Raw genomic sequence first — 23,173 nt, 5'->3', positions numbered from 1 at the left:
GCAATTAGAATATAGGATTTTTCCCCAAATCTCTCTTACAGACAGAAGGTACTTTGAGTGAAAAGCCCTATTCACCATATCTCTATAACAGTGTATGAAGGTACATTCCTTGCATAATTGAGGACCCAATCCATCATCAGTTAAAGTACATAAGAACATAACATAAGAACATAAGAATGGCCATACCAGGTCAGACCAAAGGTCCATCTAGCCCAGTATCTGTCTACCGACAGTGGCCAATGCCAGGTGCCCCAGAGGGAGTGAACCTAACAGGCAATGATCAAGTGATCTCTCTCCTGCCATCCATCTCCATCCTCTGATGAACAGAGGCTAGAGACACCATTCTTACCCATCCTAGCTAATAGCCATTTATGGACTTAGCCACCATTAATTTATCGAGTCCCCTTTTAAACATTGTTATAGTCCTAACCTTCACAACCTCCTCAGGTAAGGAGTTCCACAAGTTGACTGTGCGCTGCATGAAGAAGAACTTCCTTTTATTTGTTTTAAACCTGCTGCCTATTAATTTCATTTGGTGACCCCTAGTTCTTGTATTATGGGAATAAGTAAATAACTTTTCCTTATCTGCTTTCTCAACATCACTCATGATTTTATATACCTCTATCATATCACCCCTTAGTCTTCTCTTTTCCAAGCTGAAGAGTCCTAGCCTCTTTAATCTTTCCTTGTATGGAACCCTCTCTAAACCCCTAATCATTTTAGTTGCCCTTTTCTGAACTTTTTCTAGTGCTAGAATATCTTTTTTGAGGTGAGGAGACCACATCTGTACACAGTATTCGAGATGTGGGCGTACCATGGATTTATATAAGGGCAATAATATATTCTCAGTCTTATTCTCTATCCCCTTTTTAATGATTCCTAACATCCTGTTTGCTTTTTTGACCGCCTCTGCACACTGCGTGGACATCTTCAGAGAACTATCCACGATGACGCCAAGATCTTTTTCCTGACTCATTGTAGCTAAATTAGCCCCCATCATGTTGTATGTATAGTTGGGGTTATTTTTTCCAATGTGCATTACTTTACATTTATCCACATTAAATTTCATTTGCCATTTTGTTGCCCAATCACTTAGTTTTGTGAGATCTTTTTGAAGTTCTTCACAATCTGCTTTGGTCTTAACTATCTTGAGCAGTTTAGTATCATCTGCAAACTTTGCCACCTCACTGTTTACCCCTTTCTCCAGATCATTTATGAATAAATTGAATAGGATTAGTCCTAGGACTGACCATTGGGGAACACCACTAGTTACCCCTCTCCATTCTGAGAATTTACCATTAATTCCTACCCTTTGTTCCCTGTCCTTTAACCAGTTCTCAATCCATGAAAGGACCTTCTCTTTTATCCCATGACAGCTTAATTTACGTAAGAGTCTTTGGTGAGGGACCTTGTCAAAGGCTTTCTGGAAATCTAAGTACACTATGTCCACCGGATCCCCCTTGTCCACATGTTTGTTGACCCCTTCAAAGAACTCTAATAGATTAGTAAGACACAATTTCCCTTTACAGAAACCATGTTGACTATTGCTCAACAGTTTATGTTTTTCTATGTGTCTGACAATTTTATTCTTAACTATTGTTTCAACTAATTTGCCCGGTACCGACGTTAGACTTACCAGTCTGTAATTGCCGGGATCACCCCTAGAGCCCTTTTTAAATATTGGCATTACATTAGCTAACTTCTAGGGAAAGGCAGGTGTTAGTAATGGGAGATTCGATTATTAGAAACGTAGATAGCTGGGTCTGTGATGACCGGGAGAACCATATGGCGACTTGCCTGCCTGGTGTGAAGGTTGCGGATCTCTCGAGGCATCTAGACAGACTTATGTGTAGTGCTGGGGAGGAGCCGGTGGTTGTGGTACATGTAGGTACCAATGACATAGGGAAGGGTAGGAGAGATGTCCTGGAAGCCAAATTTAGGCTGCTAAGGAAGAGACTGAAATCCAGGACCTCTATGGTGGCATTCTCAGAAATGCTCCCAGTTCCACGCGCAGTGCCAGGTAGGCAGGCAGAGCTTCAGAGTCTCAATGCGTGGATGAGACGATGGTGTAGAGAGGAGGGGTTCACGTTCATTAGGAACTGGGGAAACTTCTGGGATGGGAGGAGCCTATACAGGAGAGATGGGCTCCACCTAAACCAAAGTGGAACCAGACTACTGGCACTAAACATTAAGAAGGTTGTAGAGCAGTTTTTAAACTAGGAGATGGGGGAAAGCCGACTGCTGCAGAGGAGCGTGTGGATCGGACACAGACTTTTCTTAGGGGAGAGTCTGATGATAGAGAATCTCCAGGTTATAGTCAGGAGCAGAGGACTGAAGAGTATATTGTAAGGGCCGGATCAGATGATAAACAGTCACATAAAAAAGAATCTGGCACATCAGAAAAAGGCAGGCTAATAAACAGGGACAAGTTTTTAAAGTGCTTGTACACAAATGCCAGAAGTCTAAATAATAAGATGGGTGAACTAGAGTGCCTTGTGATAAAGGAGGATATTGATATAATAGGCATCACAGAAACCTGGTGGACTGAGAGCAATCAATGGGACACAATCATTCCAGGGTACAAAATATATCGGAAGGACAGAACAGGTCGTGCAGGGGGAGGAGTGGCACTATATGTGAAAGAAAGTGTAGATTCAAATGAAGTAAAAATCTTAAGCGAATCCACATGTTCCATAGAATCTCTATGGATAGAAATTTCATGCTCTAGTAAAAATATAACATTAGGGATCTATTATCGACCACCTGACCAGGACAGTAATAGTGATGATGAAATGCTAAGGGAAATTAGAGAGGCTATCAAAATTAAGAACCCAGTAATAGTAGGGGATTTCAATTATCCCCATATTGACTGGGAACATTTCACTTCAGGACGAAATGCAGAGATAAAATTTCTCGATACTTTAAATGACTGCTTCATGGAGCAGCTGGTACGGGAACCCACAAGGGGAGAGGCAACTCTAGATTTAATCCTGAGTGGAGTGCAGGACCTGGTCCAAGAGGTAACTATAGCAGGACCGCTTGGAAATAGTGACCATAATACAATAGCATTCAACATCCCTGTGGTGGGAAGAACACCTCAACTGCCCAACACTGTGGCATTTAATTTCAAAAGGGGGAACTATACAAAAATGAGGGGGTTAGTTAGACAAAAGTTAAAAGGTACAGTGACTAAAGTGAAATCCCTGCAAGTTGCATGGGCCCTTTTTAAAGACACAATAATAGAGGCCCAACTTCAATGTATACCCCAAATTAAGAAAAACAGTAAAAGAACTAAAAAAAAGAGCCACCGGGGCTTAACAACCATGTAAACGAAGCAGTGAGAGATAAAAAGACTTCCTTTAAAAAGTGGAAGTCAAATGCTAGTGAGGCAAATAGAAAGGAGCACAAACACTGCCAACTTAAGTGCAAGAGTGTAATAAGAAAAGCCAAAGAGGAGTTTGAAGAACGGCTAGCCAAAAACTCCAAAGGTAATAACAAAATGTTTTTAAAGTACATCAGAAGCAGGAAGCTTGCTAAACAACCAGTGGGGCCCCTTGACGACCAAAATACAAAAGGAGCGCTTAAAGACGATAAAGTCATTGCGGAGAAACTAAATGGATTCTTTGCTTCAGTCTTCACGGCTGAGGATGTTAGGGAGATTCCCAAACCTGAGCTGGCTTTTGTAGGTGACAAATCTGAGGAATTGTCACAGATTGAAGTGTCACTAGAGGAGGTTTTGGAATTAATTGATAAACTCAACATTAACAAGTCACCGGGACCAGATGGCATTCACCCAAGAGTTCTGGAAGAACTCAAATGTGAAGTTGCGGAACTATTAACTAAGGTTTGTAACCTGTCCTTTAAATTGGCTTCGGTACCCAATGACTGGAAGTAAAGTACATGTTGGATTCCCATTGAATTCTACGGGAGTTGGATAACCCTTAAAAAGAATACCTCCGCCTATAATCAGGAAGGTTTGTGGCCCTGACACCTGTCCAATAATGAGCCTCCAAACTTTCCAGTTTCCGATATATAACTATAAAAAACTGGGCATGTTTAGTCTTGAGAAAAGAAAACTGAGGGATGGATCCCCAGAACACCCATGAGAAGGGCTGTTATAAAGAGGACAGTGATCAATTGTTCTTCAGGTCCACTGAAGGCAGGACAAGTAGTAATTGGCTTAATCTGCAGCAAGGATGTTTTAGGTTAGATATTAGGAAAAACTTCCTAACTACAAAGATAGTTAAGCTTTGGAATAGGTTTCCAAGGAAGGTTGTGGAATTCTCATCCCTGGAAATTTTTAAGAAGAGATTACACAAACATTTTTCAGGGATAGTCAAGATTTATTTGGGTCCTGTAACAGTGCAGGGGCTGGGTAAGATGACCTCTCAATGTCCCTTCCATGCCTACATATCTATGACTCTGTACCACAAAACCAACACATGACCTTATGAGAAGGGAGACTATCAAAGCCCTAAATAATTTTTCAGGGAAAATTCTGACAGCAGTGTAAAAAAAAAAAGTAAGAAGCCTAAAGTCTTCGTCCCTCCCAGGGATAAATAAAAGTTCAAGATGACTATTCCAAGAAAGTGTTGTAAACTCTGACACCCAAATGTTAACAACTCCCTGGATCTTCAGTGCAGGGTCATAATACTAAGAATGCTCTGAGGTGGTCTCTAATTCTTGCTTGCGTCTGTGTTCTTTTCCATGCTAGAAATAAGCTGGCCTTCACTCAGAGCCGAGCTGTGAGCTATTTCTTTGATGGCTCTGGCTATGGTTTGGTGAGGAACATTGAGAGAAGAGGAAAGTTCAGCCAGGTGACTCGTTTTGACATAGAAGTTCGAACACCAACAGACAATGGGGTTATTCTCCTGATGGTTAATGGAGTGAGTATAAAATTCTGTTCTCACACTGTCCCCTGTTTCTCTTCTGCCTGTTCTGCACAGTTACTATGCAATACCCCAAATGTGGATGATTTATATTTCATTTTAGAAGAGAAAGTTCCCTTCTGCACACATATCATGAGGAACCTGAAGTACTTGGTATAAAGCCCCTTGTGTTCTCTGATTTACTCTCACTGGCCCTAATTCTGCTTCCACAGTGGCATAATGAGCACTTCAGTGGTGTTACAGTAAAATGAAACTGCTTAAAATGAGAAGATAATCAGGCACCAGTATTTTTACTTTTATTTAAACGTGAATGCACTGTCTGTGCTATCAGATGTTACTATATAGTAGTTGACATGAAGTTCTATACATTTGTCTCCTGGTAGATAGATGGCTGAACTCTATTATACAGTGCAATAGGCAAGGTGGGTGGGGTAATATCTTTCATTGAACCAGTACAGTTAGTTACTGTTGTAACTTGGAATTAGAGACTATTGGAAACCAAAATGGTGGAACCAAGCACCCCCAAATTTTCAGAAGTTTAAGATTGTCCCCTACCTCTATAATGGCCTGAACAAAAAAACCCACATCCAAACATCTTCAAGCTTTACAATATTTTGAATATAAACTCAGACTTATGTATTGAGGCACCTCTTCCTCAAACTTGCAAGCCCAGTCTGGGTTAAAATAATTTAGTAAAGCAAAAGAAAATAATTTATTGTGTAGATATGGCACTAAAATATCAAGAAAGTAGAACAGTTCACCTGCCTGAACAGAACCATAATGGCTAACAGAGACCTCAAGAAAGACGTGACATCAAGGATAGAAAGGCATCCACAGCATTTACTAAACCCAACATCATATGGAAATCAAAGAAACACAGCACCAGAACAAAATAAATGCATTTTAATTCAAACAACATTTCAGAGCTAATATATGGCTGTGAAAGCTGGAGATCTACCAAAATGTTAGTTAGAAAAGTGCCTTTACAAAATAAGTGCCTACAAAAGATTCTGGGTATTGGTTGGAAAGACTTTGTCACCAATGAAGAGGTCTGAGAAATCACCAACCAGCAACTCGTTTCCACTAGAATCAGAAGGAAGTGCTGGACCTATTTGGGACATGTATTCCGGATGCCAACACACAGACTCCCACGAAGCCGTCAAGTGGAAACCAGACAGTGTGAGGAAACAAGGGCACCAAGAGAAACCCTAAGAAGAACTCTTAGCAGGGAGGGTAAAACAGGTTATTTCAACATGATAGAACAGTTGCAAGCAGCAGCAAATGACAGAAAGAAATGGAAGATTCCACCCTGTGTGCCAATATTGGCTCAGAAGGGTGTAAAAATGTATGTTGATACAGTATGTGCACAGACTTCACTGCAATGAATTAATTCCATTCTAATTAAAACGCTTAATTGGCAGTGTTTGCCGTCAGGGATACTTAGAGAGGAGATTTCTGCAGTGCAGATTGCTCTACAGCATCTGAACACCACCAGTAACCTCAGCTCTGCTTTAAGCAGCAGTTGCTACACAAAAACTCTTCTGTAGTAGACCAGTAATTGGTTTCTTCTGAGCAGAAATTCCCAAAATTGTGTCTGAATTGTACTGTATATACTTTGTAATTGTGTACTCTGTGATAGAAACTATAGTCGTAATGGACACTTTTGGTTGGATTGTACAAAACCAGCTACCACTGTTGTGTTCTATGTGGACAACTCATAAATATGCAAAAATAAGTAATTCTTTTTACTTTATTTACAAGTTTAGCTGTTTCCTTTTGTAGTGTTTTTTAAGGTTTAATGTTCTTAATGTTAGAAAAATATAAAAATAAGCATCTGGCCAGATCCCCAACTACTGTAAATTGGTCCACTGTACTCCCTTACATTTATATATGGTTTATCAATCTAATTCTATGCCACAGAACTTGAAATCAAGGATGACTTGATTTCCTAGTCCTCCTGTGTCCTGCTGTTTCTCCTTCCCTTAAGTGCTCCCCATTTTTTCCCCTGAAAAATTTACTACCTTAATGATTTCTCTGAGTGCTGCTCTGCTTCCAAAGTTCTTCTTCGAGTGATTGCTCCAATGCATTCCAGTTAGGTGTGCGCGCCGCGCGTGCACGGCTTCTCCGGAACATTTTCCCTAGCAACCCCGGAGGGCCGGCTGGCGCCCCCTGGAGTGGCGCCGCCATGGCGCTAAATATATACCCCAGCCGGCCCGTCCGCTCCTCAGTTCCTTCTTACCGCCCGTGACGGCAGTTGGAACTGTGGAGTGCTTGATAGCTCTTCACGTCCCTAGCTTTCTCTAGTTCATTGTTGTACATAGTTAGCATAGTTAGTTATAGTTGTTAAGTTAGCATAGTTAGTGTTAGTTAGATAGGCTAAAAAAGGGGGGGTTCCCCCTTTTTTTGCCTTAGCCGGTGCGGGCTCATGCCCAAAGCGCCGGGCTTTAAGCCCTGCACGGGGTGCCAGAAACCGATGCCCGTAGGAGACCCGCACGACGCGTGTCTCCGCTGCTTAGGCGAAGGGCACCGAACTGACAAGTGCCAGATCTGTTTGAAATTCAAGCCGCGGACCCGCAAGGATCGAGATAGCCGCTTAAAACAGATCCTCATGGAGGAGTCCCTCCAACCACCGGCACCGCCCGCGCCGCCTCCGCGGCCTCCTCCCGTGCAGGACACACCGCCGGCACCGACTGCGGCACCGCCGGCGAAGAAAGCGGCTGCGAAGACTCGGCACCGCTCGCTCTCGCCCACCAGGAAACAAAGACTGGCGAAGGCTTTGGCTCAGGCGCGCGTGCAGGACTCCACCAAGGCGACTCCGCAGCCTGCAGCCCCTGTGGTGCCTCTGCACAAACAGTGCATTGCACCTGTGACTCCGGCGCCGCAAGGGCCGTCGAGTCCGGCGCCGCCTCGCTCCCCGGTGCCGTCCGTGGTCGAGCCTCGGCGGCCGTCGACGCCGGAGACGTTCGCCTCTGCGCGAGAGCTGATACAGCTCATAGAGGCTCCAGGCCTCCGGCCCCCGGCACCGCCGGCGCGGGCTGTCGTCTCCAGAGGAAAACCGGCGGCAATGGTCCGGCCACCCTCCATGGACTCAAGGCGTGGACGTCGGTCACGGTCCCGGTCTCGCTCCCGCACCGTCGACAGCTTGCCGTCCCGCCGATCGCGTTCCCGGCACCGCACCCCATCGCGGCACCGATCGCAGTCTCCTCGTCGGTCGAAGTCCCGGTACCGCTCCGTTTCGCGGTACCGGTCGCACTCCCGACGTCGCACCAGATCGAGGTCGCCACCAGCTAGGCACCGCCGGTCTCAGTCCCGGCACCGTTCCCGGCACCGCGACTCCCGCGGACGCTCCAGGCGTCGCAGTTCGCACTCTCGGTCGAGCTCCCGACACCGGTCGAGCTCCCGGCACCGCGGTGACCATGGTCGGTCTCGGCATCGGAGATCTTACTCCCGGTCGAGCTCCCGGCACCGGACCAGCCCCCGGCACCGGCGCAGCTCCCGGCACCGGTCGAGCTCCCGGCACCGGTCGAGCTCCCGGCACCGTGAAGACCGTCGAGCGAGGTCGCCTTCCCAGCGCCGAGGGGAAGAGCATCCCCCGGCGGTGTGCCCTGGACCCTCTTTGGCACCTCCCTGGCCTTCCCGCCCTGAGTCGGTCGCCTCCGGCGCAGAAGCCTATGGGCTCCCGCCTCCAACGCCACCAGCCCAGCCTAGCGGGGCCCAGCAGTGGGGTTTTTGGGTCCCATGGGCACAATATGAGTCGGACGCTATGCCTGCTCCGCCGAGGCCTCCAGGGGCCCACCGCAGAGTCCCAGAGGCGTCGATATCTCGACCACCGCCATCCCCACCGCCAGCCGTTCCGGTGGTGCCAGAGTGCCCCTCCGAACCCCCAGCCCACCACGCAGTGGACCCCTCTTCGGCTGAGGTCGTTCAGGAGTTATCCTCCTCATCCTCTCCCGATGAGGCAGTGGCCGGCGCGGCATCAAGGGAGCCGCCCCCCGTTGATGCGAAGGCGCATCAAGACTTACTCCGCCGTGTGGCGACGGCTATGGACCTCCCTATAGAGGAGGTAAAAGAGGACGAGGACCCCATCACAAACGTGGTGGGGTCAGACGTGCCACTCCGGGTTGCGTTACCTTTTGTGCGCACGGTCCAACGGAACGCCACCACCATTTGGCAAACGCCCGCTTCCGTGCCTCCCACAGCCAGGGGAGTGGAAAGGAAGTACTCAGTCCCTCCCTCGGGCTATGAGTACTTGTACGTGCATCCAACTCCGGACTCCCTGGTGGTACAGTCCGTTAACGATAGGGAGCGTAACGGCCAGCCGGCCGCTGCCCCAAAGGCGAAAGAGGCACGACGGATGGACCTTCTCGGCCGAAAGGTCTATTCTGCAGGGGGCCTGCAGATGAGGATCGGTAACCAACAGGTCCTCCTGGCCAGATACGTGTTCGACATACTCACGTCCCTGGCCAAGTTCACTGACCTCCTGCCGTCAACATCCCGCCAGGACTTCACCACAATGTTGGAGGAAGGGAGGCGGTCCTCTCGCTCCTCCATTACAGCCGGCCTCGACGCGGCGGACTCAGGGGCACGGACCTTAGCAACAGGGGTCACGATGCGGCGCATCGCCTGGCTCCAATCTTCCACCCTGCCTCCAGAAGTCCAGTTTACTCTCCAGGATTTGCCCTTTGACACCAAGGGGTTGTTTTCGGAGAAGACGGATTCGCGGATCCAGTCGCTCAAGGACGGCCGGGTGGCGATCCGGACACTCGGGATGCATACGCCGGTTACGCAGCGTAGACCTTTCCGCCCGCAGCCCTCCCGCTATCAGTCGCGGTACCGACCCTACCCGGCTCGGCGACCGGCCCAAAATCGCCGTCGCCCGTCGGGCAACCGCCGAAACCGGGGCCAGGCCGCTTCCAAAGCCCCACAGGCGGCGAAGCAACCCTTTTGATGGGACGCACGAGGGCTGCACATCACTCTCCCCTACGGATCCTCCTTGTTTATTTCACAACCGCCTCTCCCGTTTTTTCTTGGAGTGGTCCCGAGTAACGTCGGACAGCTGGGTGCTCAGCACGGTCCACTCGGGATACCGTCTTCAGTTTGTTTCGCCCCCTCCTTCCCACCCACCTTCCCTGTCCCTCTTCAGGGACCCCTCTCACGAGCAAGTCCTCCTACAAGAGGTCCAGACTCTGTTGAGCGTGGGTGCCATAGAGGAGGTGCCTCCCTCCAGGCGGGGCAGGGGATTTTACTCCAGGTATTTCCTCATCCCCAAGGCAAAAGGCGGGCTACGTCCTATCCTGGACCTTCGCGGGCTGAACAGATACCTACTCAAGCCCAAGTTCCGCATGGTCACCTTGGGGACCATCATTCCCTCCCTGGATCCGGGAGACTGGTTTGCGGCCCTCGACATGAAGGATGCCTACTTCCATGTCGCTATCTACCCCCTCATCGGCGCTACCTTCGGTTTGTGGCCAACGACGCCCACTACCAATTCGCCGTGTTGCCATTCGGCCTTTCAACCGCCCCCAGAGTATTCACCAAATGCATGGCGGTCGTCGCCGCAGCACTGAGACGGAACCAGATACACGTGTACCCGTACCTGGACGACTGGCTGATTCGCGGTCTGTCCAGGCAGCTCGTGGAGAGTCAGATAATAGAGGTCCTGGCTCTCTTTCGGCGCCTCGGTCTTCTTGTCAACACCGAGAAGTCAACTTTGATTCCGACGCAGCGAGTCGAATTCATTGGGGCGGTCCTCGACTCCACGATGGCCAGAGCCTGTCTCCCTCGCGCTCGACACCAGACGATGGTCTCCATCATCCGAGACCTCGTCAATTTCCCGACTACGACGGTGCGGTCATGCCTCCGCCTCCTGGGCCACATGGCATCGTGTACATACATCACCGCGTACGCACGACTTCACCTTCGTCCGTTTCAGTCCTGGCTCGCGACGGTGTACCGCCCGCTTCGCGACGCCATCGACATGGTGGTCACGGTCAACAGGACGGCTCTCGACTCCCTCCGCTGGTGGCTCGACCCGGAGGTCGTGTGCGCCGGAGTCCCGTTCCACCCTCCTCGGCCATCGGCAACGTTGACCACGGACGCCTCTGCGCTCGGATGGGGGGCTCACCTGGGAGACCTCCACACTCAAGGCCTCTGGTCAGCAAGCGAGCTCACACTCCACATCAATGTCCGCGAGCTCCGAGCAATCCGTTTTGCATGTCACACCTTTCGGACCAAGCTGCAAGGCCGCTGTGTGACAGTATTCACGGACAACACAACAGCAATGTTCTACGTGAACAAGCAGGGCGGAGCCCGCTCGTCACCCCTCTGCAGGGAAGCGATCCTCCTGTGGGAATTCTGTGTGGCCCACTCCATTCACCTGGAAGCGTCCTTTCTTCCGGGAGTGCAGAACACGCTGGCCGACCATCTCAGCAGGTCGTTTCTCTCCCACGAGTGGTCCCTCCGTCCCGACGTTGCTCACACGATCTTCCAGAGGTGGGGGTTTCCCCGGGTCGACCTCTTCGCCTCCAAGGCGAACAGGAAGTGTCTCCAGTTCTGCTCGTTCCGGGGGCACTCGCCGGGCTCTCTGTCGGACGCTTTCCTGTATCCGTGGCAGACTCACCTCCTCTATGCCTTCCCTCCGTTTCCACTCGTGCACAGAGTGCTCCAGAAGCTTCGGAGGGATCGAGCCACCATGATACTCGTGGCTCCAGCCTGGCCGAGGCAGCATTGGTACACCCTGCTGCTCGAGCTCTCCGTTCGGGAGCCCATCACCCTCCCATTGTGGCCGGACCTCATCACGCAGGACTTCGGCAAACTCCACCATCCGAACCTGCAGTCCCTCCATCTTACAGCCTGGTACCTGCGTGGTTGACCCACGCAGAGAGGGGCTGTTCGGCGGCGGTGCAGCAAGTCCTGCTTGAAAGCAGAAAGCCTTCCACTCGTACCACCTACATGGCAAAATGGAAGAGGTTCGCGCTCTGGTGTGACCAGCAAGGGCTCAACCCATTCGTGGTACCTGTCCCTACCATCCTAGATTACCTATGGTACCTTAAGGAACAGGGTCTGGCGGTTTCCTCCTTGCGGGTCCACCTCGCATCGCTGTCCGCCTTTCGTCCGTCGGTCGAGGGTCGAACCATCTTTTCCAATCCGATGGTCTCCCGCTTCCTGAAGGGCCTCGACCGCTTGTACCCGCCTGTACGTCGCCCTGCCCCGACCTGGGACTTGAACCTCGTCCTGGCCAGGCTCATGTGTCCACCATTCGAGCCTATGGCCACGTGTTCTCTCCTCTACCTCTCCTATAAAACGGCCTTCCTGGTTGCCATAACATCGGCAAGGAGAGTCTCGGAGCTCCGAGCGTTGACGGTGGGCCCCCCCTACACCGTCTTTCACGCTGATAAGGTGCAGCTTCGTCCTCACCCGGCCTTCCTACCAAAGGTGGTCTCGGCCTTCCACCTTAATCAGGACGTCTTTCTCCCGGTCTTCTTCCCGAAGCCCCATGCTTCGCCCCGAGAGCAACAGCTCCACACTCTCGACGTCCGTCGGGCGCTGGCGTTTTACATCGACCGGACAAGGTCCTTTCGGCGTTCCACCCAACTCTTCATCGCAGTCGCTGATCGCATGAAAGGCGAGCCGGTCTCTACCCAGCGCATTTCCTCCTGGGTGACTCAATGCATCAGGTCATGCTACGAGCTGGCTCACGTGACACCATGCCGTCTCACCGCTCATTCTACGAGGGCGCACGCCTCGTCAGCCGCCTTCCTGAGCCATGTCCCCATCCAGGACATCTGCAGAGCGGCCACCTGGTCTTCGGTCCACACCTTCGCCTCCCACTACACGTTGGTGCAGCAGTCTAGAGACGATGCAGCCTTCGGCTCTGCGGTATTGCATTCCGCCACGTCTCACTCCGACCCCACCGCCTAGGTAAGGCTTGGGAATCACCTAACTGGAATGCATTGGAGCAATCACTCGAAGAAGAAAGAACGGTTACTCACCTGTAGTAACTGTTGTTCTTCGAGATGTGTTGCTCCAATCCATTCCAGACCCGCCCTCCTTCCCCACTGTCGGAGTAGCCGGCAAGAAGGAACTGAGGAGCGGACGGGCCGGCTGGGGTATATATTTAGCGCCATGGCGGCGCCACTCCAGGGGGCGCCAGCCGGCCCGCCGGGGTTGCTAGGGAAAAAGTTCTGGAGAAGCCGTGCACGCGCGGCGCGCACACCTAACTGGAATGGATTGGAGCAACACATCTCGAAGAACAACAGTTACTACAGGTGAGTAACCGTTCTTTTTGTATTCAATGTTGGTGTCACTGTGTTGATCCCAGGACATTAGGGAGAAAGGGTGAGTGAGGTAATATCTTTTACTGGATCAACTTCTGTTGGTGAGAGAAACAAGCTTTCAAGTTACTCTGTATAAGCTCGAAAGCTTGTCTCTCTCTCCAACAGAAGTTGGTCCAGTAAAAGATATTACCTCACCCACCTTGTCACTATAACGTTTTGGTTATCCAGCCATAGAATAGAATCCATAGCATGTGGCATAGGTGACCAATGACACAGCCTGAAAACCTAATTCGGGATACTGAATAAGTATGTTTCAAACAGTAGTTCACCAAAATTCCAAATCAATACTATTTATCAAACAATTTATGAATAAAAAAATCCAGGAAAATTATTATAATTTTGCAAAAAAGTAAAAGGCCGTTTTCAGTGAATAAATTGTTCATAATGAATAGTTCAACCATCTCTAATAATCTAATATATCCATCTCTATATTGCTTGCATAAGAATGATGTCTATATACTTTCCTTTAATGCTGTTTGTTTTGTACAGAGTATGTTTTTCAGTCTAGTGATGCAGAATGGATTCCTGTATCTGCGCTATGACTTTGGCTTCAGCACTACCCCTGTGCTTCTTGAAGATTCAATGAAGAAGGCTCAGATAAACGATGCAAAATTCCATGAGGTGAAACTGATGTGAAAGTATTTTTATTTAGCTAGCCACACCAAGAATAATAAAGCATAATGCTAGGTTGCTCCTCTTATAATTAAAGAACCAAAAATGGGTCAGATTTTATATAATACCAAATGTGTCCGTTTTGCTATGAATTGGCAAGGAACAGTGGGCAGAAAAAAGATACTAATACTAAAAAGTATTAAAAGTCAGAATAAAACTATATATCCAGAGGAAAGCACTTCATAAATATTGTTCTCTACAACCACAAATATGTGTGTCACTATTTTAACTCAATCAGTTTTTAGCAGCTATTGTATTACAAAGTGTTGAACTCCCATTTCGGTAAAAAAGGAATTACTCAAATGAAATTCAGAATTGATGTTGGAACTATAGACACTTATTTAGGCAGTTCAGCAACTCAAAAACTGACAGTCTACCTGCATTAGGGGTACCAGAGAATTTGCTTCAAGCCATCATAGCTGTGACAATGACAGTAATAAATCTGAACTATAAGGGCATGATTCTTCTCTCAGTTACGTGATGCAAATTAGGAGTCTGATTACTGATATCAGTGGAGTTACAGTGGTATTTAACTTGTGTGTCAGCAGAACTAAGCCCTAAGTTTCAACAATAAAAGCAGATTTAAAGACATATATCTAAATTCTCTACTCAAGTCAACGGAAGTGCTCCATTTACACCAGTATAGAATTTGGCCCGTGATAATTTTTTACAAGCAAATGAAAGAAGGATTTGGTTTGTTTTTGGCCATTAGAAAAATCATTATATTGAAATGAGCTCACTACTAGTCATTCTTGTCAGCTCCCCATTGATTCACAAGCCTCTTTTTGACTAATTAGAATAATTGTTAAATTTTAAAAATACAATGGACAATAATTACAGACTCCCTTTTATTACCCAGCATGATAACTTCTAAAAGACAATCTTCTTGGATATTTGGAGTTGAACTGTTCATTTCTCTTTTCAGATTTCTGTTATATATCACAATTCTAAGAAGATGATCTTGGTAGTGGACAGACGACATATAAAAAGTGTGGAAAATGAAAAGAAATCAATGCCATTCACTGATATCTACATAGGAGGAGCTCCTTCTGAGATCTTGAAGTCCAGGTTTGTTGACAGCCCAGGTTCCATCAGTACTCATCTGATTGTTGCACAATGGTTTGCAAGAAGGTGTGTTTTACCACCTTTGCTCCTTCATGAAAAACAGCTTCTAAGGCTCCATTTTAATTTTCCTCAGAGCTCTAGGTATAAAGTACTTAGTATTTGTACATTGATTCAAGATGGCTGGCGCTCTGCTGCTGGCTGAAATTAGTCATGTGATCCAGAAGAGTCTCAGCAGAGGATAACAGAAACTGCAGTACAGTTGGGACAAAAATAAATGTTTAAAGAGTGTATGAAAACAAATATATATATATATATATATATATATATATATATAATATATATATATATATATAATATATATATATATATATATATATATATATATACACACACACACATACGAAAAGCTAACCCTCCTTCTTTTCAACAAGCCTTCTTCTTTGAGCAAAATGCCTTTTGCTTATGAACACAGATATCATATCTCACTGTCAATCATATTTTCAGATAAAGGGATTTTTTCCACTATAAACCTTAGTTCAAATCAGTCTCTATTTATCTGTGGGCTCAAATGTAGCTGTCCTTGTATCGATGTGCAAAGGTGTGAGGGGAGATCCCAGGGAGCCTCCTCTTTCCCTGGAAGCCATTGGACAAAGGCCAAGCATAGTTCCATTAGGGAGTACAGGTCCTACTTCCTAAAATGAGCCAGAGTAGGACCATGAACACACTCTGCTCCTATTTCAGCAGCAGAAGGAAGATTTGGTTAGATGCATAAAGTATGGTACACTTTGAATACTGTGTTGTAATTGAAATCAATATAATTGAAATGTAGAAAAACTTCCACAAATATTTATCATAAATTTAAATTTGTATTCTGTTATAGTTTAACAGTGTGATTAAAATTGTGATTAATCACGACTAATTTTTTTAATCCAGTAAATTTGTTTTGAGTTAATCACTTGAGTTAACTGTGATTAATTGACAGTCCTAAAAATTAGATATTTATACAGAGAATGAAAACATCCACAGTTACATTATATAAGATAAAAATACAATGGACCAGATTCTGAGGTGGTGTAAATTGGTGTAGCTCCATTGAAGTCAGTTGAGCTACACTGATTTACATCAGCTGAGAATCTGGCCCAATAAATATAAACCATCATAATTCAAGGAATAAACCAATCACAGAACAGAGAGCTGTTCTGTAGGAAGAAACTCTCTGTAGGCAGGTAACTCCATAATTTTCCACTATGGGGATTCTGACACCTTTCACTACTAGCCACTGTCAGAGGCAGGATAGCAGACTAGATAGAACACTGCTCTGATTGGTATGGAAATTCCTATGTTCCTGCAAAATATTAGCCAACCATCCTAGCCAATATCTGAATTCAATCTTTATCTTCCATTGACATCTACTTGATTTTCCTGGGGAGGTTTACATTTTACTGAATTTGTTACTATGCAACTAGCTAACAGACTTAGGGAAGTAATTTGATTTTTTTCCAAGTAAGTATATTTTCACTCATTCCAGTAGCCTTTTCCTCTGTCAGTTATCTTGTCTTCAAATGAATGCATTTGGAATCAATTTCATATATTTTATTCTCACACCATTCTTTTTTCAGCTAGGGATATTTAATTAGACAAGTAGCTATTTGAAGTAACAAATCAAAGGGACTACTCACATGAGTAAGGGTCAGCCCCTTAACCTATTTATTAGGACGTGATCCAACTCCCACAGAAGACAATGGGAGTTTTCCCCTGACTTCAGTGGAGATTAGATCAGGTACTTTGTGCTTATTATTTAGAAAGTACAAATAATTTCTGATAATCATCCAGATTTGAGCTAGGCTGAACCTCCATATCATTTGAGGTTTATTAGCACAGTCAGTCTTTAGTTTACCTGGTGGAAGTTGATGGAGGTAATTCTGAAATAGCACCATTATGTGCCAGTAACTGAGTATCTTCTAACATCATTATGCAAATACCAACTGAAGTTCTGCCTTTATCCACAAATAAAGAGAGGAACAATGGTAAGGTGATTAAGGCACTGGCCTGGGACTAAAGAGATCCTGTTTCATTTCTTGGCTCCACCACAAACTTTCTATGGGACTTTCAGCAAGTCACCTCACCTTTTTTTTGTGCCTCAGTTACCTATCTGTCAAATGGGGATGATAATACTTTTCTACCTCCAAAGGGTGTTATGAGGATACATTCAATGATATTAGGTGCTCAGATACTATTATGATGAGCACAACAGAAAAATATGTGTGAGAAAGAGTAGTCAGTCCAGATTGCTGTGCCAGCAATCTCAAACCTGACATGAAAAGGATTCCTGAAGGCTATATTCTGCTCTCATTTACCACCTTGAAACCATTTAATTAAAGACTCATGGGTGTAAGTGAGATCAGAATTTGGTCCCAAATCCATTACCTCTGTTAGTATTATTTGTTTTGCCAGTTGAGTCCTGTCTGTTTCCTGAGAGGAAAATGGAATTGCCTATTGGGGCAGTTCATAGAGGAAAAACTGAAACAAAACTTTCATAGATTTGTTCATAAGGTAAAAATCAAAACTCGTATTTTTTCTTTCTTAAAAATAGAAATCATACCACATCCTTTAATTTCAGTTGTTACTTTAAACTTCTCAAGATTTCTCCACATGATTTCTTCAGCATACTCACCAATTTCCCTCCTTAACATTTATACGTGTTGATGTATTTTGACCTTTCAGGATATAAAACATGGGGAAATATTTGCTATACATAAAGAGCTCGGATTGGGATTGACTGGGGCAAGAGGTTTGTGTTTTTCAAGTTTTCTGAATGCTTCGTACTAAAGGGGAAAAGTACTTTTGTGAGGATTAGGGTTAGCTAATTGCAGTCTGTTTGACATTGTTTTCCAGCAATCTTAGCCCACACCTCACAGTAAATACTGGCTTTAAGGGCTGCATGAAGGGCTTCCAGTTTCAAAAGAAGGATTTCAACTTGCTAGAGGAGCCAGGAACTCTGGGAATCAGTTATGGCTGTCCAGAAGAGTCACTTGTAAGTATTGCACCAGGCATGGGGCCATGGCAAACTCTTGGCTGTGGATCTGACCGTCAACTTGACATTAATTCCAAATAATGGGAAGGAAAAATCTGCAACCCAGGAACTATATTTAACTCATTGATTTTGATTTTTTAATTGCATACTGAAATGATTCCCAACTTTTATGCTGAATTGCAGTACAAAATAGTCATGTTTTCTCTGATATTTCAAAAGTTGTGAAGTCAGGATTCAGTCTGTAATATGTAATGTGCTGTATTCTGAGGGCAGATAGTTCCTCTTTACTCCATTTTTGTTTCGTGAAGTAAAGAGAATATTCTTAGAAAGGGAGTACTTGATAGCAGAGGAGTACAGAAGGCAAATGTGAAAAAGAACAACAGAATGCTAACCCATCTATGGTACTACTTCCCCAGGAGTATTGACAGATGGGCAAATATTTCTAGGCTGATCCTGTTCATGGAAAAAAATCAAAGGGCATTGTGGATAAAGAGGCTCTCCCTCTCTGTGGCTTTTCTTCTTATTGTTGGATTGTTTCAGTAAGCAGAGTGGCAACCAAGTTTGGAATGTATGATGCAACATGGCAGTCATTTCAACTTGTGCATTAGAACCAGGGTCAGCTCCAGGTCCCAGCACGCCAAGCGTGTGCTTGGGGCGGCATGCCGCGGGGGGCGCTCTGCCGGTCGCCGGGAGGGCGGCAGGCAGGCTGCCCTCGGCGGCATGCCTGCGGAGGGTCCGCTGGTCCCGTGGCTTCGGTGGAGCCGCAGGACCAGCGGACCCTCCACAGGCATGCCTGCAGGAGGTCCACCGGAACCACGGGACTGGCAACCGGCAGAGCGCCCCCCGTGGGATGCCGCTGTGCTTGGGGCGGCGAAATGTCTAGAGCCGCCCCTGATTAGAACCAATCAGATCAGACAAAAATGTCAAAGCATTTTCTGTCCAGAAAACCATTCAGGGGTCCACATGAAAACTCCAAAAAAGAAAAAATTGTCCTTGGAACCTCTGGGTCAGTTCTCCCCTTGCTTTCACCAATACAACTACAACCCCATCAAACTTAATTGGATGGCATTGGTACAAATGACCCTTCATCTTGCATCATTCTGGTCAATATAATAGAAACCTGGTATATCTAGATAATTTACATGGCCTTGATTCAGCAAGTGGACATCTGCACCAATGCAGAGCCCCACTGAAATCAGTAGGACTTTGTGCTGGAGCAGAAATCTGTGTTTGTGGAACTCATTACAGAATTAGGGTGGATATCACCTTAAGCAGGGGGAACCTATAGCTTTGTTACATACTCTTGTCAATATTTATTTTCATATTTTCACTGAGAAACATTGATACAGAGTCCTTATGGGCCAGGGAATGTAGTCAAGGGGGGAAATCCCTGTGTTTGTTCAGGGATTCATTCAGGATGACCTTCACTTCCCCTGAGTTCAACTGGCTTTGAATGAGGCCCTTAGTCTCTGAAGAAATAGAGAACAATTTGACTTACATAGTTAAAAATCTAAGAGACTGTTCGGAACCAATAGGAAAGGATAGATACTAAGACAGTAAATATCATAATGATTCTATATAAATCCATGGAATGGCCACACCTGGAATACTGTATGCAGTTCTTGTTGCTCCATCTCAAAAAAGATATATTAGAATTGGAAAAGTTACAGACGAGGGCAACAAAAATGACTAAGATACGGAACAGCTTCTGTATGAAGAGAGATTAAAAAGACGGACTTTTCAGCTTGGAAAAGAGATGACTAAGGGACGATATGATAAAGGTCTATAGAATAATGAATGGCATAGAGAAAGTGAATAAGGAAGTTTTATTTACTCTTTCAAACAACAGACGGGGTTGATTTCACACCATGAACTTAACAGGCAGCAGGTTTAAAACAAATAAAAAGGAAGTACTTCTTCAAACAACGCACAGTCAACTTGTGTAACTTGTGGCCAGGGGATGTTGTGAAAGGCAAAACTATAATGGGGTTCAAAAAAATTAGCTAAGTTCATGGAGGATAGGTCCTTCAATGGCTATTAGCCAAGGTGGTCCGGGATGCAACCCCAAGCTCTGAGTGTCCCTAGTCTCTGGCTGCCAGAAGCCAGGAGTGGATGACAGGGGATGGATTACCTAATGATTGCCTGTTCTGTTCATTCTCTCTGAATCACCTGGCATTGGCTACTGTTGGAAGACAGGATACTGGGCTAGATGGACCATTGGTCTGACCCAGTATGGCTGCTCTTATGTCCTTACTTTCTTAATGTTTTCACAACATACCACTCCATTTAGATCAGTTTAAACCTAGGGGACAAGTCTGAATTTTTCATATGAAAATTGGTCCAGCTGAATCTGAAGAAAAAGGGAGGCTTCTATTACTATTGTTTATTATTGTTAAAAATACTTCCTATAGCATTGTGACTTTGTTGACTTGGCATGTAGATGTCCCGCAGCGCATATTTCAATGGAGAAAGCTACATTTCCTCCAGCCAAAAAATGTCACTCTTTGATGAGTTTGAAGGCGGCTTCAACTTCCGAACTTTGCAGCCCAATGGGCTGCTATTCCATTATGCTGAAGGAGTGAGTATGCTTTTTTTTTTCAAATGTACTGGCACTATGGAGAATTTCATGATCATTTCCTGCTTCATTTCTTAAAAACAAAAAATAATCCACAATTTAGAAATACCTGTTGGTGGGCTAATTTTCATATTCTACACCCAGTCGACCAAATCCTTCAGTCTTTATTTGGGCAAAACCCAGTGACATCAAAGGGATTTTTGTCTAACTAAAGATTACAGGATTTGACCCTATGCATATAACTGTACTCAACACAGTGTGTATAGTACAAATGAAGCTTGTGTCTCATTCTGTGTTTGTGCTACATCTAGCACAATAGGGCTGCAATCCTGATTTGAGCACCTAGGTCCTACCACAATATAAATAATAGTAATAATAATGGCAATATTCCCTTCCCAGGGAAATACACATGGAAAGGAAGCTGAAGTAGAGAACTCCTTGAGTTTAAATTGGTGGGGCAACAGTCTGACCCCTCCTCGGGTGACACAAATTGGCCAAAAAGTTGGCTTCATCCCCAGCTGGTGTAGACTCCCCTATCCCATCCCCCACCGTTGGATGCCTGTGTGGTGAGAAGGAGCAGTGCTGGAAAGGCCTCTTGCAGCCATGAGCAGCCGAGCTGCTCTAATTGCTCCCCTCTGCAGTGCGCAATGGAAGGAAGCATGGGGCTTAAACTCGCCTACAAGTGGATAAGTGAGCATAAGTAGTTCTAAGAAAGAGTCCCCTGCAGTCAACCAGGCTAGCCAACACTTTCTTACCCATCACTGCTGATTTTGGCCCGAAGGATTAAGACCCTAATCTTGTGAGATGCCAAGTATCCTCTTCTCCAATAGGAGTTCAGATACTTAGCTTCTCCCAAGATCAGACTGTATGATCCTTAAAAACAAAGAGTATGGATGCCTGTTTCAGTGGAACAGATACATTATCCCTGTTGTTTGGGGCTGCAGTCCCAAATGCCTCACTCCTAGAGTAAATTATATCTCTAGACAATTGTGAATTAAGAAACGGGTTTAAGCAAAGTTCATATTTGCAGTCTGATTGGGGGGAAAGGAACATAAATATGCTGGGCTGACCACAGTGGCTAGCCTGAAGTATCAGCTATTCCATAGTACTGTAAAAGAGAAACCCAGAATCACAAATTGAACGTAAACACCATAAATTGCTGAACTGATGGAGCCTGTACCATAGATAAGGGGGAAATAATCAGGTACCAGACCTCAGAGCATTGTGGTTTAAAGGACAACATTAATATAAAAAGAAATCTCACTTCTCACCTGCCCTGCTCTGCACACAATTAAAACCCAAGGGGAAATGGCAATAATACACATATCTGACAAGCAAAAGGGGAAAATAAATATTACAGGAAAACTCACATGACTTTTAAAGCTTACTGTATTATACCTGCTCCTGAAACAAGTTTTTCTGTGTGTTTCAGCCAGATATGTTCTCCGTTTCTATGAATGATGGGGCTGTGGTTTTAAATGCTATGGGAACTGAAGTTCAGTCAAAAGAGACACGCTACAATGATGGCAAAACCCATTTTATCATTACCTCTGTCTCACAAGAAAGGTACAGCTGATCAATATCTTTGATTCTACCCCATATAGTATATGATATGTAGCTCTTTATAATGTCTTTTAATGTTATTTTTGCAAAGCAGAGATTTTAAAGCCCCTGCTTTAGGAGCTTTTCTCACAGCATGCCCTATTTCAAGAGATTATCACTTCTTTAGTTAAAAAACACAAGCCCAAATCCAAATGGCTGAATCATGGCCTGGAGATAGAAGGGTCTTTTCACTACCATTTTGAAAAAAATATTCTTGTAAATTTTTGTATTGACTTTTTTTGTACTCACCTGTAAAAAAACGAACGTGATTAATTCTTCAGAAGGGCTGATTGCTTTGCCTAGTTAAAACAAAGTAAAAACTTAAATTAACCAAGGTATCTTTACTCAAAAAAGTCATTATATGGCTATATGGGGAAACACGTTAATATTTTTAGCATTGACAAAAACATACTAGATTCCTGACGGCAGCAGTGAGTGAGTCAACACATCCACTTTTTATAAATCTTGAAACATTTTCCTTGAAGGTTTTATTTCATCATTGTACTTCAAGTCAAAAAAAATATTTTGTAATTTGAAAGCCAAATTATCCAAAAGTCTTCTTCCTGTGCATATGCAACTCTGCAAGAGGAAATCATTCCACACATACTTTCTGTGCTCTCGCCTGCAAAGTTTTCATGAATTAAATGGAGGTTTTCATGTGTGATCTCTGTAATTTATTATGGCATTTAAGAAAAATTGTTCTCAAAATTACATGTGTGCACAGGTAACATTTTGAAACGTTAGCCCTGAAATAGTCATCATGAGGACTGACATACTGCAATGAGCATTTTGACCTCAGGATCTGTCATACCAGATCAGAACTTAGGTCTGTTTGATCCAGTATTCTTCTTTTGATATTGACCAATATCTACAATTGGCAGAATTTGATTTTTTTTTTATAATTTTGACATAATATCAGTTTATTTTATGCACCTTTTTATTTTTATCAATTTAAATGTTCACAGTTTTGGAAAATTATGGAGGGTCAGACTATGGTGGG

General features: G+C 45.2%; 1 protein-coding gene across 2 annotated transcripts in view; it reads left to right on the top strand.

The window, feature by feature from the left end:
- Nucleotides 1-23,173, top strand: part of LAMA4 (laminin subunit alpha 4) — a 139,002-nt gene that overhangs the window by 99,526 nt on the left and 16,303 nt on the right. For both annotated transcript variants that reach the window (XM_045010233.1, XM_045010234.1), the window contains 6 exons: nt 4,715-4,886; nt 13,715-13,846; nt 14,823-14,965; nt 17,858-17,996; nt 20,437-20,574; nt 22,004-22,137. In XM_045010233.1, the coding sequence (XP_044866168.1) occupies nt 4,715-4,886; nt 13,715-13,846; nt 14,823-14,965; nt 17,858-17,996; nt 20,437-20,574; nt 22,004-22,137 (858 nt within the window). The remainder of the gene's footprint in view (nt 1-4,714; nt 4,887-13,714; nt 13,847-14,822; nt 14,966-17,857; nt 17,997-20,436; nt 20,575-22,003; nt 22,138-23,173) is intronic.

Source organism: Mauremys mutica, chromosome 3 (assembly GCF_020497125.1).
Source record: "Mauremys mutica isolate MM-2020 ecotype Southern chromosome 3, ASM2049712v1, whole genome shotgun sequence".
NCBI classification, from domain to species: domain Eukaryota; kingdom Metazoa; phylum Chordata; order Testudines; family Geoemydidae; genus Mauremys; species Mauremys mutica.
This window is presented reverse-complemented; position numbering and strand designations above follow the sequence as displayed.